The 17958-nt window shown below is 44.7% G+C and overlaps 1 protein-coding gene across 1 annotated transcript in view; it reads left to right on the top strand.

Annotated features, from left to right (window-relative positions):
• The first annotated feature begins 579 nt into the window (after window positions 1-579).
• SLC16A2 (solute carrier family 16 member 2) overlaps window positions 580-17958 on the top strand; it is a 143606-nt gene continuing 126227 nt past the window's right edge. The window contains exon 1 of the mRNA XM_023508288.1: window positions 580-1222. Within this exon, the coding sequence (XP_023364056.1) occupies window positions 799-1222 (424 nt within the window). The 5' untranslated portion in view covers window positions 580-798. The remainder of the gene's footprint in view (window positions 1223-17958) is intronic.

Here is a 17958-nt window from a genome sequence, read left to right as displayed (position 1 = left end):
AGGGGTATGCAGGACCATGGGGTGGGGGGCGAGTCCAGAGTCTCCAGAAGATTGTTTCCAGAAGATTTGTCCATAACCCAGGCTGTCCCCTCCAGTTCACCCCTTCAAGCCCAACCGGGGGACATAGGGACTCCCGAGAGTAGAGTGGGGTCCCTCAAGGATCAGCTTTCCTCTTTGGGTTCCCTAGGCCACCCCAGGAGCAAGATGTTTGTGAGGAAGAAGGGAATGGAAGCTAAGAACAGGCGGGGTCTTCTCTGGAGACTCGGGGTTGATCGATGCAGTCTTTGGAACCTGCAGGGAGGAGAGGGCAGAACAGGATAGTTTGTGCTTTCCTTTTTTTTTTTTTAATTACCCGTTTTAACTCTCCTTGTACTGGAAATTTGGACAAGGAAGACAGGATTCAGTAGTTTGGAAAAGGAGCTGAGGAAGGCAGCAGCGGCTAGAGTAGGTAATCGAGTAAGAGGAGGAAGGGCTGGGGAGAAGAGGGAGGCTGTAGCCGCTGCCTGTTGAGGGAGGAAGAGGTGGGAGGGAGGAGGAGGGGGAGGAGTGAGAGATGACATGGGGAGAGGAGGTGGGGGGGTTGGAAGAGGGAGGAGGAGGAGAGAGCTCAAGGAGCCATCTGTCGTGGGACGGGCTGGCCAGCTGGGGCGCTGAGCCTGGAGGAGGAGGAGGCAGCAGCAGCAGCAGCAGCCGCCGCCGCCGCCGCCGCCCTCGGAGTAGCAGCAGCCGCGGCCACAGAAACAAGTTCCAGCCACACTGCGGCTCCTTGGTGCGGAGCAGCCACAGTCCCCTGCCGCGATGGCGCTGCAAAGCCGAGCGAGCGAGGAAGCCAAGGGGCCCTGGCAGGAGGCAGACCAGGAACAGCAAGAGCCAGTGGATAGCCCAGAGCTGGAGCTAGAGCCCGAGCCTGAGCCCACGTCCGTGCCAGTGTCCCTGCCAGAGCCCCAGCGGGAGCCTCAGCCCTTACCCGACCCTGCACCCTTGCGGGAGCTGGAGTTTGCCTCCGATCCGGTACACGAACCGGAGCCCGCGCTCACAGTGGAGACCCGCGGCACTGCGCGCAGCTTTCAGCCTCCGGAAGGTGGCTTTGGCTGGGTGGTGGTGTTCGCTGCCACTTGGTGCAACGGCTCCATCTTTGGCATCCATAACTCCGTTGGGATCCTCTACTCCATGCTGCTAGAGGAGGAAAAAGAGAAAAATCGCCAAGTGGAGTTCCAAGCAGGTGAGTTGTCCCACGCGCCCCACCTTGCATTCTGGGCAAGGGTGTACACTCCCACTGCGGCCAACCCCATACCTCCTGGTCTGAGGCATCCCTCCAACAAGCAGCTCCTACTCCTTCCCTCTCCCTAGCCCAGGGACCTGCGAGGGTGTGGGTTGTGGGGCTTTGAGCAGGCTCTGGCTGTGCAAAACGTCCCGGGGGTGGGAACAGGGACATTCATTGATCACTGGCAAGCAATGAACTTTTTTGCTCCAGGACAAATCCAGATGCACCTTTCAGATTTGTTTGCCCATTTACTTTGACCGTTCGTGCTGGGAAAAAATATTTGTGGAATTGGGAGGGGGCATAGTGGAGAGGGAAGTCCTGAAGAGAGGAGAGAGCTGGGAGGCGGAGCAGCCTTTGAGAGATGGATCTCTGCAGCTGCCCCATTCCTTTGGGGGAGCAGATATGTTTTCTATGAGAACACTTTAGGAACCCTGGTTACTCTAAAAGAAGAGTCAAACACATGGCAGGCATGTGTGTCTGCAGGAGAGATAGGGAGTGAGGGAGTCCAAGTGGGGGTGTGCTTGCAGGTCTCTGCTGGCGGTGGTTATGGCCCACCCAGGCCGGCAGTCCTCTGTCGCCCAGGAGAAGCGAATGGATGTCCATGCCCTCTGAACTGAGCCCCAAAGCAAGCAGGGAGGCGGTCTCCACTGTCTCCTCCCAGAGCAGCGTGAGGTGGCAGGCAGGCAAGGCCCTGCAGCTAAGTTTGTACCACTGCCAACCTCAGCCTTGCTGTACCCAGCACCCGGTGCTTTTCCGCTATCTGTGGGGTGCCTAGTAAGGCCTTAAGCTGGAATGCCCAGTCATTCCCTCTTTCTCTTGAGGCTGACTTGGTCTCCTCCCTTAAGACAAATAGCTTTGGTGGCATAGCCTTTGCTCTCCAGGCCCTGGCCGCAAGACCCCAGGCGAGCGTAGCCTGTGAGCTCAAAGAAGTCAGAGGAGCTATCCTGCTTTTCCCAAAAAGCTGTCCGCAAAGCCCCTCAGCAGTTCTTGTTACTGAGCTATGGGACTGGGATGCCCCCTCCCATAAGGCTCCCTCCCTCTCCTGGCTTCTCAAGACAGTTCAACTCATGTCAACTGCCCCAAGTTGACGACTCAGAATATGTGGCTTTTTGGAGTGTTGCCCTGGAAATTAGGCATTCCGTCCTTTTGTCAACCTTCAACATATATGCTGCCATCTAATGAGACCTGGTGATTATTAGGTGAACATAAACCTTGAATTCCCGTGCATCCACTTGTGGATTCCTTGGGCCCTTGGAGAGCCACGTTCAAACAAGGATTTGGGATTTTAGTTCCCAGCTTCACTGTGATGCCCTGTCAGAAGGGGCTTTGGGGCTATAGATGCCTCAGACCTTATGACCCATTGGTGCAGCTGCTGTGTCCAGGCCCCCCTTGAAGACAACCTGAGTGTGCATTACTGATTATCAAGGGCAGTCTCACAACTACCCAGGCCACCTGATGCTGGAGTGGAGGGGTCTCTGGGCTGTGTTTAACAACTTCAGAGGGGAAGGTGCTGCCCCATTCACCTGTGGGATCACTTTTATCCTGCTTTGATGCAGTTCAGGGGCCCTTAGGAAGGCAGCCAGGGTGAGGCCTCAGGCCATTATTGCCTAGGTTACCTGGAAGAGCACCTGCTGAGCATTGCCCTGTGGTTGAAGGCAGGCTGTTGGCTTTTGGAATCAGAGAGTGGCAAAGTCTGGATAAAACTTAATGAAAAGGAGTAGAGACTAGGCCAAAGCTAGGCCCTGGCATTTAAGTGTTATGAGCAAACTATAGCTGGGGCCTTAGTAGTGTGTATTAAAACTTGGAAAAACCACTATTTTACCAGGAAGAGACTCACTGCTGGGGAACAGACATCAAAGTAGGTGATCATAGGGGACTCAGGAGGAGGGCTGGCTGGGATTTTCCGGTCAAGACCTCACACTGCAGCTGGGGGATGGGGGTGGTGCTATAGTGGGCTGTGCTGGGGTGTGGCTGGGGCACACTCCAACATAGACCAGGTTCATTGAGGGGCTGAGGTTACTGGTTTAAATTATGGTAAGGAAGTGACAGAAAGGAATTTTGTATGCCCCTAGGGTCTCCTTAATACTTTGGCTTGGGTCCTTGTTGTGGTGTATCTTGAACTCACTAAAGTTATTTTTAATACTGGAGCTCTCAGGAACACCTCATTTTTTATTTCAGAAAAGTCAGAAACACCCAACCACATACTGAAGCACCTAGAAAATCTCATCCTTATTACTGCCTTTCTTGAGCTCCTCACCTTTCCCAAGCAACATTCAGATCCTGAGATTCCAAATGTGTCTGTGCCTGGACACACTTTCTGCAATTTACTCAACATTTTTTGGCTTCCTGTGTCACAGCCCTGGTGTCTCAAAGGGATAGAAGCTAGTAGAAGTTTACTGTCTTCTCTGTTGCCAGTATTTGCCCAATACCCATACTGGGAAATGGGGAACATATACTGCCACACTCAAGGAGGTTGGTGCATTGTACATTTCTATTACTGTCATGATTTTTCAATTTCTATTAATGTATGACATAACTTTGATCTCTAAAAGTCTATGAATTGTATTTGGAGGCATCCTGCAACTTGATTTCTCTTTGGCTAGGACTAATATCTTTAAAGCCTTAAAGCTGTGCTGATTGGCTTAATGGGTCAAAGATTCTGCAGATGATTGGGATTGTAATGAAGAAGTGTCAGAGAAAGGTAGTTTTGATGTTTGAGGGTTAACTTCACATCAGGGGATCTTTGGGCATGTGGAAAAGCCACAGGAGGTAGAAGGGAAGTGTAATTCCGGCCATAGTAGAGCATGCAATAAGCAGTCTTTAAGGCTTCTGTGATGTGTACAGTTCTGCAGTGTCACCAGCAGTATATCTTGTCCCCTTTTCTCACCTGTTTTGGAGGGAAGCCAACTTTCCTTGTTCCTGGGCCTGGTTTCTGAGAGGGAAGCTAGGTCAGGTTGAGTGATAAAAGGTAAAATATCAGGAGAGAAAATAGTTAAACTTTTTGCAGAGATTGTGGAAAATTTGGGAGTTTCCTCATCTAGACCAAGCAGTAGACAAGATAGGAGGCAACCTGACAATTCTGTGGGAAGTATAAGCTTTGCATAGCTTCCTGGGATGAGAGGGGAGCCTTTTTGAGGAAAGGAGGGAAAGAAGAGCAAGGTGGTATTGGTTGTATGCTCTAGATCACTATTGGAGCCTTAAGTGAGTTGGAGCTCAGGTGGGATTAGGGTTGAGGTATCAATAAATGGTCAAGGCAGAAGAAGCCAGAGTCACTAACATTGGCTTCAAGCTTAAATATTTTTCAAAGTGCTTCAAAGTAAACTTATTGCTGTGCACTCACCACCTTGACTGCCAGTCTAGCACTGAGAACATAAAATAGAATGAGAGACAATTTTTATTGGGCAGTTTATAAGCATGGCCCTTGTGAGCTCTTAAGGACAGGGCTGAAGCTCTCCCCATCAGGGAAAGGGACAATGGTCAGGAAGTTTCATTATTGTGTACAAGATGGTTCAATTTGATGGGTCACTCTGATGAAGACAGAATTTTCTAGTCATGGGGAAGAGTAGTACATTCTGCCATTGAGTGAACCAAGAGTCCCAAGGATGGGTGGGGTCAGGGCAGAATAAGTTATCTTTTTCCTCCCCATTTTATGGATGCTCATGGCTTGGTTCTATGTCTCACTGGACTGTAACACTAAATTGCTGATTTGAGAGCAAGATATCTTTTGTGCAAATCTACCAGTCCCTTGACTTTGGCTAAAAGTTTTTGACTACTGTTCAGCAGAGCTAGAGCAGGTTGGCTTAGATCCTGCTATGGAGCTTCAGGCCACAGGGCCATTAATCAGACATCTTCAAGTCATTTTCCTGCCTTTGTCCCAACCAAACTGAATCCCAAACTGTGACAGTTACTCATTGTGAAAGGGATGAGAATGAGAGGTTGGGGCATTTGGAGGCCACCCAGGGGGATGCTTGTTTGAGCTGGGGTAGCTTGGCTGAGGCTAGATGCCTGGCTCAGTGTCTGGTGGCCTCATATCCTCATTCTAAGTCTACAAAGGCGAGACTCAAGGCCAAATCTGGGGTCCCAAAGGCTGGTGTTCTCAGTAATACCAGGTAGGCAGTAACTGAGTTAGATAACATGTGCCTCCAACTTGTTTTGTGACTTGGAGTATATACGTCATCTCCCTATACCTGAGTTTATCTGTCTATAAAATGAGATGGTTTGACTACATGAGCTTTTTAGCTCTGCCCTTCTATCCTTCTAGATTTATGTGCTGTCTTATATCTTACCATTAACCTGTCATAAATTTTGACTCATTCAGGCAAATAAAAATTTGTTAAGCTGCCTGAACATGTGTGTGGGGGTAGGGGGCGGTAAGGACAGGTTGGGAGGAGATTGAGAAAGCAAGGAAAAGCCATGTAGACATCCATTTTCCTATGTCAGTTGTATTTAAAGACTGTAGGGCTGACTACAGGTACAGACATGGTTAAAAGATCCAGTCCTTTTTATCTAGTATGTAAGGACAACTATGGATGTACAGCTGCTTTCCCCAGAATTCCCTGCTCAGCATAGAGCTGGGCCTCCAAGAGAACTCTCTGGACTTGGCCTGCTGCAAATGGTCTGTATGTTCTTTTTCCCAGCATTTGAGCCCATTCCTCAAAACCATTAAACTGTAAACATTTCCTTGAATCTCAGTTTGGACCCCTCTCATGAAATTTAATTTCCCATAGCTCACTCTTCCTTCTCAGAAATGCATGGTCAGTGTGACCTTGGTTTGCTGTTACCTCATGCTAGAAGAGGGAACCAATTCCTAAATGTGATGCAGAGGTTCCCTTCACGGGGCTTCAGAAAGGGTATCTTTATGGCTGGCTCAGGGCTGCTGCTGAGATCTCACTGTTCTGGGGGTGGGGAAGGCTGCTGGTTGTGATGCCTGTTGGATGTCCACCATCCCTAGCCAACTTCAGTTTCACTCAGCGCTTAGCTGAGAGTGTACCTACTGAAACAGCTGGGCGCAGAGCTCTCTCTCCTTTTCCCTAATTTTACATTTTCATGTTTAGGACAACATTTCCTCCAGTCCCATGAAGGATAGACAAGCAATCAGACTTTCAAAATTCTCAGAAGTAAAGGATGTCATCTCAACCTTTTGAACAGACTAGTTTCCTGGGAGGATACACTGCTTTTCCCGCCAACATCTTTTTTTGTTACTGTTTTGTTTTGTTACATTTTGAAAAGAAAGAAGTCATTTACTCCTTTAAGATTGTGTGAAAGATGGAGTGGGATTTTCTGTCTTGAAAGGAACTGTTTCACCTGATACTGAATGAATAAGCCCTAGAGAAAAGGCTTTCTTCTCAAAACACACACACGTGTATGTGTGCATGCCTGCATGCACTTGTGCACACACACACACACACACCCTCTACATACCAAGCCACAGATTATGAATATTCTATCTGAAAGAAGTCTTTTCCCAGTTGTCTATGGAATCAGTTTGAATGTACCAGAGCTTCTGTATGGGTTATGGGGGACTATTACAAAGAACTCAGACTGAGAAACTTGCTAAGTGAGGGTGATAGAATATGGCCAGCCTGAGTTGGACCTCTTTTTTTTTTTTTTTTCTTTTTTTTTTTTTTGAGACAGAGCCTCAAGCTGTTGCCCTGGATAGAGTGCTGTGGCAGTCACAGCTCACAGCAACCTCCCAACTCCTGGGCTTAAGCGATTCTCTTGCTTCAGCCTCCCAAGTAGCTGGGACTAGAGGCACCTGCCACAACGCCCGGCTATTTTTTGGTTGTAGTTGTCATTGTTGTTTGGCAGGTCTAGGCTGTATCTGAACCTGCCAGGTCCCGTGTATGTGGCTGGCGCCCTAGCCACTTGAGCTACAGGCACCCAGCCTGAGTTGTACCCCTTGACCTAGACACAATTGCAACTCCCATCAGTGGGGCTGGGAAACATTATTACAAGTTTCTTTCTGCCTTCATCTTCCTGTATCCCTCCCAATATTCTGGTATGATAGTTTAGGCCACCTCAGCCTTCTCTAGCTTTAGAGATGACCAGAGGACTAAGATTTGGAATATTTAATCACCTGCTATGGGTGAGTGCTATGGTTGGCTCCCCCTTTTGAGTGGGGAATGTGACCTGTTTGAGTGGTTTGAGGAAGCACAGCCTCTTTACCTTGGCAGTCTTGCCCTTTTCTATCCTCTACTTTGCTCCAGTTTCCTGGATTATTGGGAGAGGAAGGCATGAAATTGGCTGTTCCAGCTGCATATTTTCTCAGCTACTTCTATTTTCATGGTGCCTTTTTATCACATTTGCTAGATGTGCCACCTGTTTTCTTCCCAGTATTGTTCCTTCTCTTCTCTTTTCCTTTGTTGCTCAGAGGAGCTACTGGGTCTTAGAATAACATACAGGCCCAATTCCACCTAGGGTCTCAGGCCCATTCCTATATATACCACAAAGGCATCCATTCCCCTTTCCCATTCTCTTCTTTCTGTCCCCTTACTCTACTTTCTGGGTGAAGGGTGACTTTCCATGGAGCACTCAAAGATTGTCAAAGCCATGAACCCTGGATTTTTTGTGGTAAGACAGCTGCTATGAAAACCTTTTTGTCATTTCCACACCTCCTCTTTTCACAGCCCTAGGACCCCAGTCCAGAAGCTAACACTGTAGCAAGGTCTTATAGTATTCAACAAATGTCTTGGATACTTGCACTCCTTTTCAAATCTTTACCATCATTGTTCCCTATATCCTGGGCCAGCTGAACCTCCAGAGATTTCAGATTAGTTTTTAGTAGCTTCAGGGGTTCTGGTTCATTTTATTTTGAGCACCTTAGCATTTCTCTTCTTGCCAAAAATGCTGCACAATTGATTGTAGAGGGGTCAGAGAAGGGAGAAGACAGACACTCAAGTCCTAACTGGAGTAAAAAGTACCTTTAGGGAGTGTAGAGAGGGGGAGTGAAGCTCCCAAGTTAGTTGCTCTCCTGCTTCTATGCAGCTGGAGAGAAGAAAGGAAGGAAAATGTTGCTAAACAAGCAGTTCCCACATAGTCTCTTTGCCTTACTTATCAGGTGGATCTACCTGCCCAACCTCTTACCCAGGCTGGAAGGGTATGCACGTGCACCCATATGTCTAGACCTGTGTATACATGTGTGTAGCTGAGTATGTGATGTCTGTCCGAGTCAGTTAGCATAGTTTCTTGGAACATAGTGCTGGTGAAACTGAAGTCATAGATTCAGTTACTTGTTTAGGTCACTGAGTTTCTCACAAAGAACTCTTCCTCTGTTCATTGCCCATGCCACTCATGTGGAATTGTCACTGATCCCAGAGGAAACTGGTAGAAAAAATGAAGATGATTCCCTCCATGAAGATAAGACCTCCATGCTACTGGGAAAAAAGTATAAAGTACACACTATTGATGGCTGCTTTAGCCGCATTCCCTAAGTGGGGCTTCTTTGACATTTATCTCCTTACTTCTGCCAAGCACACTAATACTTGTAATCATAATACTAGTAGTAGTGTTAGTAATCACCAGTATTTATTTTACATTTAGGAATTACCTCTGTACAAGGAACTATACTAAATACTTTACATGTACTAACTCATTTCAATTCTCAACAACCCTATGGGGTAGATACCAGTATTTTCTCCATTTTGCAGATAAAGACAGCAACAGAAGTTAATTAACTTGCTCAAGCTCATATAGCAAATAATAGAAGAACCAGGATTTGAACCCAGACAGTCTGATTCTAGAACTTCTGCTTTTAGACATCACCTAATGCATAGTACAGATGTAGAGGACAGGTACCATGGGAGATTGCTACAGTTTTTCATTTCTGTAGACTTTAGGCATCCTTCTGACTGAGGGATAAAAAGAAATGACTGAGAAAGGGTTTAGTAAATAAATGATCAATAATCTCGTGATATTCTTCTAAGTACCCATCTCAGTCTATCCAGAGTCTGTATGCAGAGGGTCATAATCTTTGAGTCAAAAAGGGGCCAAAGAAACTGTCTCTTAGTTCTTTAGCACTGAACAAGTTATATAAGCTTTCTGGGCTTCAGTATTCTCATCTACAAAATGAGACGACCAGTACCTATTTTGATAAGACTGTGATGGATAAAATGAGATTGTGTGTGTATGTAAAAGATCTTTGTAAATTGTGAAGTGGTTGGTGTTATTATTATTAGTATTATCCTTTTCCAGCTCCTAGAAATGGAGTCATTATGCTTTTCTCTAAATGTGTCTTTAAAGGCTTCCTCCCCATCTCCCCACTCCATCTCTTCCCCATTTCCCTTCTATGTTCTTCTGCAGTCTGATACTGGTGTTTTTTAGCGAAGAATTGGCTGTATTTTTGTTCTTCAGTTCTCTGAGAACCCAGAGCCAGATCCTAGGTCATATACATTCAAGAAAACAAGACATATTGGAATATTTACAGCCTTGGCAGGAGCTCACAAACCTCCCTAGGAGTCAAGGACTGAGTTGTTTTAGTAGGAGTTGCTAGGGGTGGGGGGCAGATGGTGGGGTGGAGTTTTAGGGTGTCACTTCCCCCTAAGGATCTCTCACAGAGCCTATGTTCTTTTGCAGATAGTGAGGAAGAAGGAAAGGGATATTTAGGGTCAGAAGGGCTGGGCCAGGGGACAATAAGCATAGAAGGAGCTTTGCTCTTTGTATTCAGCTTTGGAGTGGTTCAGTTTCCTTGTGTTCTAAACAGGATAGCCCCAGAGAACAGAGGCCACAGAAGACTGTGGCCTTCACAAAGAAAGGATGCAATAGCAGTTTTGAGCAAGCATTTCAATGGTCACTTAAGGAGTCTTCATTAAGAACAGCCAGCAGGTAAATTAGAATGAAAATGTTTCTTTTTTGTTGTTAAAAAAGCAAAACAAAATCCCAAAGCCCTTCTTTGAGACTAAGATTTCAAATATACTAGGACTCACCATCTTGATTTTCAGTTATTTTGTTTGTCTGAGCTAGAAGGCATTTTATTTTAGGGGTCACCTAATCCTATTCCCTCTGGTTTCCATCTTACTGGTAGAAAACTGAAATCTGAAAAGATGTGACCTTAATCAGCATTGCCAATAGATGCTTGTAATGAAAATTGGTTTGTGAGAGGGTTGGGGAATGCGCACAAGGTATGAGCTGATGGCATGCTAAGTTTTCCCCAACTCAACCACTAGCATACTACCTTCCTTCCTTTCTCCCTGAACTTTTCCTGAGTCAATTCCTAGGACCTACTATTTTTAAACTTGCTACAGTATAAGTTTTCTCATATATAAAGTAGGGATAATAATAACATATATTACTACTGGTGTGGAGATTAAATGAAATGAGACATGCAAAACATCCAGCATATAGCCTTGCATATACTAGAGGTTCACTAAGTGTTAGTTCTCCCCCTGCTGAAAAATCCTCTCCATATATGCTACACCTCCAATTCAGTTAATCTTGGTTCTTGGTTCAGTTCAAGTCAGTACATCTTTATTATATGCTAGGCTGGACCTCGGATGAGCCAGAGAAGGAAAAGGGCTCCTCAAGAAGTTTAAAATTTCTTTAAGAAGACATAAGATACAGATCACTACTAAGTAATAAAAAATGTGTATATATTAAAGAAATGCAATTTTTTTGCCTTGATGTAGAAAGGGAGAGATGAGTGTGAGGGCCAGAGGAATCAAGGAAGGTTTGCTGGTAGAGCTAGAACTTGAAATGGGGTTTAGCTAAGTAGAGAATTGGGCAATGGTAGGGTGGAGGTTGAGAACTGGACAGTTCAGTTGTTGCTCAGATTCTGTGTCTTTGCCCTTTGGGAGTCCAGTGAGTCACTATTCCCCATTAGGCCTTACCCAGAAGGTGGGGTAGGGTGGAGGGGCAGGCAGAGAGGAAAATACTGAGGATATTTGGAGAGAAGGGCACGGGGAGTGGGGATGTCTGGGCATTGGGCCAAAGAATGAGGTGCCTACAAGTGGCCATGGCCCAACCTGCCCAGCCCATACCACCTGCTCTTTCATGTCATCTGCTGAGGCACTTTCTCTAAGAGGTCCAAGGTGAAGAAGAGCATGAGTAGCAGCAGCTCTCAGCCCCTCACCCTGGGATCCAACCAGGCCTCCAGATCCTGTGAGTCCCAGTAGAGGGGATACTGTTTAGTGTTAATAATCCCTTCTGTGCATGGCATATTGTAGTTTACATCTTATTTTATGTTGATCCTTGCAACAGAGGCAGTTGTGAAATAAAATACCCAGTTGATTATCAACATATACCAGCATCTTTGGTTATATTAAGTGCTATGTTGGGGGGGGGTTCTGGAAAATGAAAAGTCAATGTGGTTTGTATTAGGGGAAAGTTCACTACATGGAAGGGTTGCATAGATATTCATATTCCTATTTTACAGTTACAGAAAATGGGAAGCAGATGGAGGGCAAGTGAGTGGCTTGAGGTCACACATTTAATATTTAGTAGAGCTGGGACTAGACCCCAGGCCTCCCACTTCCACATTCCATGGGGGATAAATTGTAGAAGTTCCCTGAAAGTTGGAATATATTTTTTTCTAAACTTAGTAGCAGCTTAAAGCTTAAGTATATGGGTAAGAAGCAGTATAGTATAATGAAACAAAGAACTAAGAGTCAAAAAGTTCAGGGGAATGGAAATGGGGGCCATACAAGGAAGGATCTGGGCATAGCTAACGCCTGCTGGCTGGGATCAAGAAAGAACACTGGACTGGGATCAGGAGAGCTGGATTCTAGTTCTATCTCTCTTACTAGCTATCTTCATAACACTGCCACGTGCCTTCCCCTTTATGGACCTCCAATTTCTCCACTTAAGCATTAAGAAATTTGGACCTTCCAGGACTCAGTGGTACTTAGAACCAATGATTTCTGTAAACCAAGGAGGCTTAGGGAACTTCCTGGAAAGTGGGTGAGGGTGAGGTGGTGAATGGAAGAGAACAATTTTTCTGATGAAAATGAAAAACAGATCCTCCCAAATTTGAGCAAAGATGAGCTTTGGAAAGGATAATTATGCCATGGGTTCTATACTATCTCCTTGGAGACTTCCAACATGGAGAGGCAAAAAGAAAGTATGAGTATTCAAGTGAGCAAGTACCTCAATGCAAAGCTAAGATTTTGTGGGATGGATTGTGATATGCTGAGTCAACATCCCTAGAAATCTCTCTTTATAATATTCACCTTAGCATCACCTTTCTAAGACTTTGGTTTTAGTTTTAAAAAGTTTTTTTTTTTTTCTCATGGGTGAGTATCATTGAAAATCTTACTCTCATGGAGCCAACTTGAGTGAACACTAACCCTGGAACCAAAGTGTCTGGACAAATAGTGGCTCCACCATTCACTATCTTTCTGTCCTTGGGAAAGGCATTTAACCTCTATGTGCCTCTATTTGCTCATTTGTAAAAGGGGGATGTCAAGAGAACGTACTACACAGGGTTGTTATAAGAGTTGATACCCATATTTGTGTATCTCTCCCTCTCTAGCTAGCTCAGAATAGTATCTGGTACATAGCAAGTGCTGTGTAAATGTTTCCTGTTCTTATTATCTACTTAATAGACTATATCTTATTAATTTATATAGTTGGGCTTCAGAGAGCAAGTGTGATCTCAAGTGATCCCTAGGGAGTTCATTATTACTCAATCAGGAAGTCAGAGGAATAGGGGTACTTTATAAAGGTACCATCTGGGCTGCTCTGATGTTGGCCATGGGCTGCTCTGATGTTGGCCATGCCCAGGACAACATTAAGAACCTCTAAAAGAGGGCTGGGCGCCCATACTCAGTGTTTAGTGTGCCGACCACATACACCAGGGGTGGCAGGTTCAAACCTGGCCCAGGCCTGCTAAACAACAATGACAACAACAAAAAAATAGCCGGGCATTGTGGCAGGTGCCTCTAGTCCCAGTTACTTGGAAGGCTGAGGCAAGAGAATCACTTAAGCCCAAGAGTTTGAGGTTGCTGTGAGCTGTGATGCCATGGCACTCTACCAAGGGCGACATAGTGAGACTGTCTCAAAAAGAAAAAAGAACCTCTGAGATTCTAAGCATTGTTTCTCTGACTGCCAAATTCTGAAACAATTCATTAAATCTATACATATTTTTCTCATTTGGGGGTGGCATTGCTTCACTGGTGCCCTAAGCTCATGTTTATTCCGCCTGTAGGTAATCCCGCACTGACCACACCAGCCTGTAAGTTTCTCCCTAAGTTCTGGAGAGAACCAATGACTGTGAGCAGTTTATACACCCACAAAGAATGATTTTGAACTCAAGAAGCTCTATCCACAGCAGAGTTCTCTACATCTCAGCTCCTGAGAGCTTTCCCTGCCAAGCCCCATGACCTCTTTGGTGGTTGAGACCTCCCATCCTGTTACTCAGAGGATGGTTTATCTTCTGAGGCCAGGGGAAGAGGAGAAAAAATGCCTAGAAGTGCCAATAACGCTCCCTTATTAAGGAAGCTATAAATATCAGCAAGTTGAAGTTCTGGTGACAAGTTCAGATGACTGAACATTGTCATGATAGAGAAGAGGAATGGTGATGATCTTCTTCCTTGAAATGACTAGGAGACCAAACCCTTCCCTTGACCCCTGACTTCTCCAAGGAATTCAAATCAGTGATTCTGGAAAATGTGGAGTCATTATTAGTATATCCCTTATTCTATGCAGCTTGATCAAGTTCTAATCATCTAATGGTAAACAACAGTTCCCTTGTATGTTCCAAGAGCCAAGGTGTTTTTTACCTTGTCATAGGTTTTGCCTATGGAAAGATTAGACAAAAGTAAGTTTCCCTTAGATCTGCTGGCCAAACAGCTGGAGGGACCTGGCAGCCTGAGTAAGGGAGGTCAGCAAGACCCCAGAGAGTTTATCTGGTACCTTGGCCAGGAGTGGCACCTACATTCAGGCCTAGCCATACCTGTGCTGCCTTCCCTCCTCACCAAATATCTCAAACATAGAAGGGTAAGGGTAAACCAGTCAGACCAGATTTGGGGAGCTTGAGTTTTTAGAAAAAGATAGATCAATAGCTAGCCAGAGTGACTAGAGAGGAAACAAAGTTATTGTTCTAGCCTAACCCCAGGAAACACCACCAGGGGTTCCAGAGTATCAACTGCTCAAAGAGGCAATGTCTCACCTGTGTCTACTGAATAGAGCTGGCGATAATTAAATATCTCCGGGCAGAGCCAGCAACCTGAAGGATACTTTCCAGACTGCGGCTCAACCTAATGGTGGCTTTGAAGTCCTCTTCCTTTCTATGAAATTTATTTCAGTACTTAACAGAAAAGATACCCTTGGAATGGGAAGTCATAAATAAGACTTCAAAGTTTAGCTCTCCTTTGCCTCACTTCTCCAGGTGCTGTGTATTACAGGGTAAGGCACAGGATCTCACATCAGATAGACCAGTGTTAGAGTCCTAGCTTTGCCATTTTCCTTATCTGCAATCTTGGCCAAATGTGAACTCACTTTTTCTGTGTAAAAAGGGGCAGTGGGAAGGTCATAAACCCTACCTCACAGTCTTATGATGAGAAGATGGATGAGAAGCTGTGTCCATTCAAAACAACTTTGAGCCTTCCATATGAAATATCATCATGTTTGCTGCATACCTAAGTTTATCTGTAGACTTACACATGTGCTCATGCATTTATAAGTGGATTGAGACATCACCCATGATGTGCACATGTGTAAGAAACCACTTGAAATGTATAAAATTCTACACATACATCTGACTTTAAGCCTGAATTCATGACATAGACACATTTAAGTACACAACCATACACATTTATCCATGATTATCCTTTTTCTCTTTCTCTCATACACATACCCATACATATAGATGTATATCTATCTATGTTGGTATGTGAATGCATATGTATGTACATGTATAGCCTCAAGGCTACACAAGTAAGCATACTATACCCTTCATCTTTTCCCTAGACTATCAAGTTTTCTAAGGGGTACGAGAAAGGCCTTGTTAGTCTCTATTCCCCCATTTCATACTGATAATAACTGTTTTGCCCTTGCTGGGGCTTCTTCCCTGCCTCTGTCTTATTTGTAGATTAGCATAACTGCTGTCAAGATGCAGCATGCGTTAGCCATGCTGTGTCTAGAGAACATAGATCCTTATCTAGTTGCTCTGTGAATAGTTCTACGACTCTATCCTGCACAATATATTTATAATCATGTTTGCAAAGAGCTGGTGGCATTTTCAGATTTTTTTTAAAAACATAGTTAATCCAGTCACAAAAATAGTCACTGGCCCACATGCCCTAAAGCTAAATGAAATTAAGTAACAGGCCTAATGAAAATTAGTCACAGAGCCTAAATAAAGTTGAATTTAACTCTCTCTCTTTCCCTCTCTCCCCCTGCTTCCCTCGCCCCCCTCTCTCTTTCTTTCTGTTCTGTTCTCCCTCCCTTTGCTACTCCCTTTTATTATTATGAGTATCTCTGAGCATAAGTCATGTGTATGGAAGGGGTGATACTATGGAGTATATTTGCTTCAGAAAGAGCTAGAGTCATCAGAATCTAATGTTTTGTGAGGAAGAGAGGAAGAGGAAGAAAAGGAAGAGAAAATTGAGGGTATTGAGAATTATAAGCAGGAGGAACATAACTAGGGGATTAAATAGAGTGAGACCAAAAGGAGGAGAGTTAACACTCACTTTGAGGCCAACTAGAATTTTAATGGCTAGTTAACTTTTCAAACCAAATTGCAGAGGCTGGAGTGCCCCACTGGTATGTGAGTAAATTGGTTTACTTATTTGGAAGGCTGGAACATTAAATAGAATCCCTAGTAATAGAAATGAAGATTTAAACATGGTTAGAAAGCAAGATGGTTTCCTAGGGAGCAGGCCAGGCCTGATATAATAGTCCCATTCTAGGCAGACTAGCTATGGCCTACAATAGGAGGGATTTAGGTAGAGGGTAGTGTTATCATATTTATTATTCAAACTAAGATACTTTTCAGGGTGAAAGGGGGCACGGTTAATACATATTTTGGTAGGGTAACCAGCATAAACTAGGATTGTCCCAAAACCAAAATGTGTGTTTATTCTAAGTTTAGGACAAACTACATATTTATTGCTCCAGCTTTCCAGGGAAGGGCAAACTGTAAAAGCTCTTCACAAGAAGCCTTGAAAAATGTGTTTGTATGTGTGGGGGGGGAGGGTTGGGCAGTGCAGGGGGGAAGATTCACCCTTTTTAGCCATGTGACTGGAGATTGTTTACTCTGAATATGAATTCCTTTTCTTGTTGCTGTCCATAAATATATAATGGAGCCCTTTCCCAAGTGTTTTATTTCCTGATCAGCTTCAGAAGAGAAGAAATTCTACGTGTGTGTGTATGAATGTGGTTTTATACATTGTGTGTATGTTTATGTCAGAGTTGTAAAAGAGTGTATGACTATAAATGGGAATATGAGTATATCCAACTGTGTGTAACTATGGGCATGTATGTGTATATATGCATGCATGTAAGGGAAGTATGTATGTGTGGGTGCGTGCACACATGAGCACATGCAGGGTAGAGCCAGGCCTGACCTATGGTTCGTTGAGTTATGAACAATTTAAATTACAGAGAGCAATCACATAGACCACCACTTCATTTTATATATGAGGAAACTGAGGCATGTTTAATAAAACCTACATACCTTTACTCATTGGTTAGCACTGGTTGAGTCACAATAAAATAATCCTTATTAGGAACCAGCTGCCGATCAATGCATTAGAGTATAAACTCAGCTATGTCTTTAAGGTATCTACAAACAAAGGGTGCTTGCCAAGGACAAAAGAAGCTGCTTAAGAGTAAACTTGAGGTGTGGAGGTGTCTGTAAGGCCTAGACTTTTGTGCAAAGGTAAAATTTGACAGATGGCCTTTCCTCTATGCCTGTCTCCCTGGAGGACCATGCCAAGCAGTAGAAACTTTCCAGGGCTTTGAATATTATTTAATCTTCCTATCACCACTCCACAACCTACAAATAGGTTTGCCTTAGAGACAAACCTTGTTCTTCATTAGAGATCCACTGGAGGCCTTCACAGGATGTAGGCCAGACATAAGCTGAAGGTGCCCCAAACTGGGCAATAAGAGACAGGAAAGCCTCCCCCTACCCCAGGTCCCTGACCTTCCCAATACTGCCCTCACCAATTTGGGCTCTGGGGCAAGTGAATATGGCTAGGGATGCCCCAAGAGTGTTAAGATTGGGTATTGAAAAGGGAATTTGTGCCCCCAAGAGAAGGGTGGATGGCTATCTCATTAGCCTTGGCGTATTTTATCTGTGGCTGATGAATTGGTTATGCAAGTTAAGATATCCTAGTGCTAATGTAGCCAAAACTCCAAACCATGGTCAGTCCTCATCTGAACAAATGAAGATTGCTTGAGCCTCTGTTTAGACTATACCCATTTGTCTGATCAGTGACATGAAGGATGAGGCCAAAGAGTGTGGGGTGATGCAGCATAACTCTGAGAAAATGATCCAGGTCTCATGATCCTAGTGATATACCTGTTCAGATTTAACCAATATTTACTAAGCATTTACTATGTTCCGAACATCATGCTAAACTTTTACATGTATTAATTATGTCACTGAATCTTTACAAGAACCCTATAAAGTAGGATTATTCCCATTAAGACCCAAAGAGGCTCGGCGCCTGTTGCTCAGCAGCTAGGATGCCAGCCACATATGCCAGGACTGGTGGGTTCGACCCTGGCCCAGGCCTGCCAAAACAACAATGACAACT

This window comes from Otolemur garnettii, unplaced genomic scaffold, assembly GCF_000181295.1.
Source record: "Otolemur garnettii isolate 467f Iridium unplaced genomic scaffold, OtoGar3 scaffold00239, whole genome shotgun sequence".
Lineage (NCBI taxonomy): Eukaryota > Metazoa > Chordata > Mammalia > Primates > Galagidae > Otolemur > Otolemur garnettii.
The sequence above is the reverse complement of the archived record's forward strand: the minus strand, read 5'-3'. Positions and strand labels throughout refer to the sequence as shown.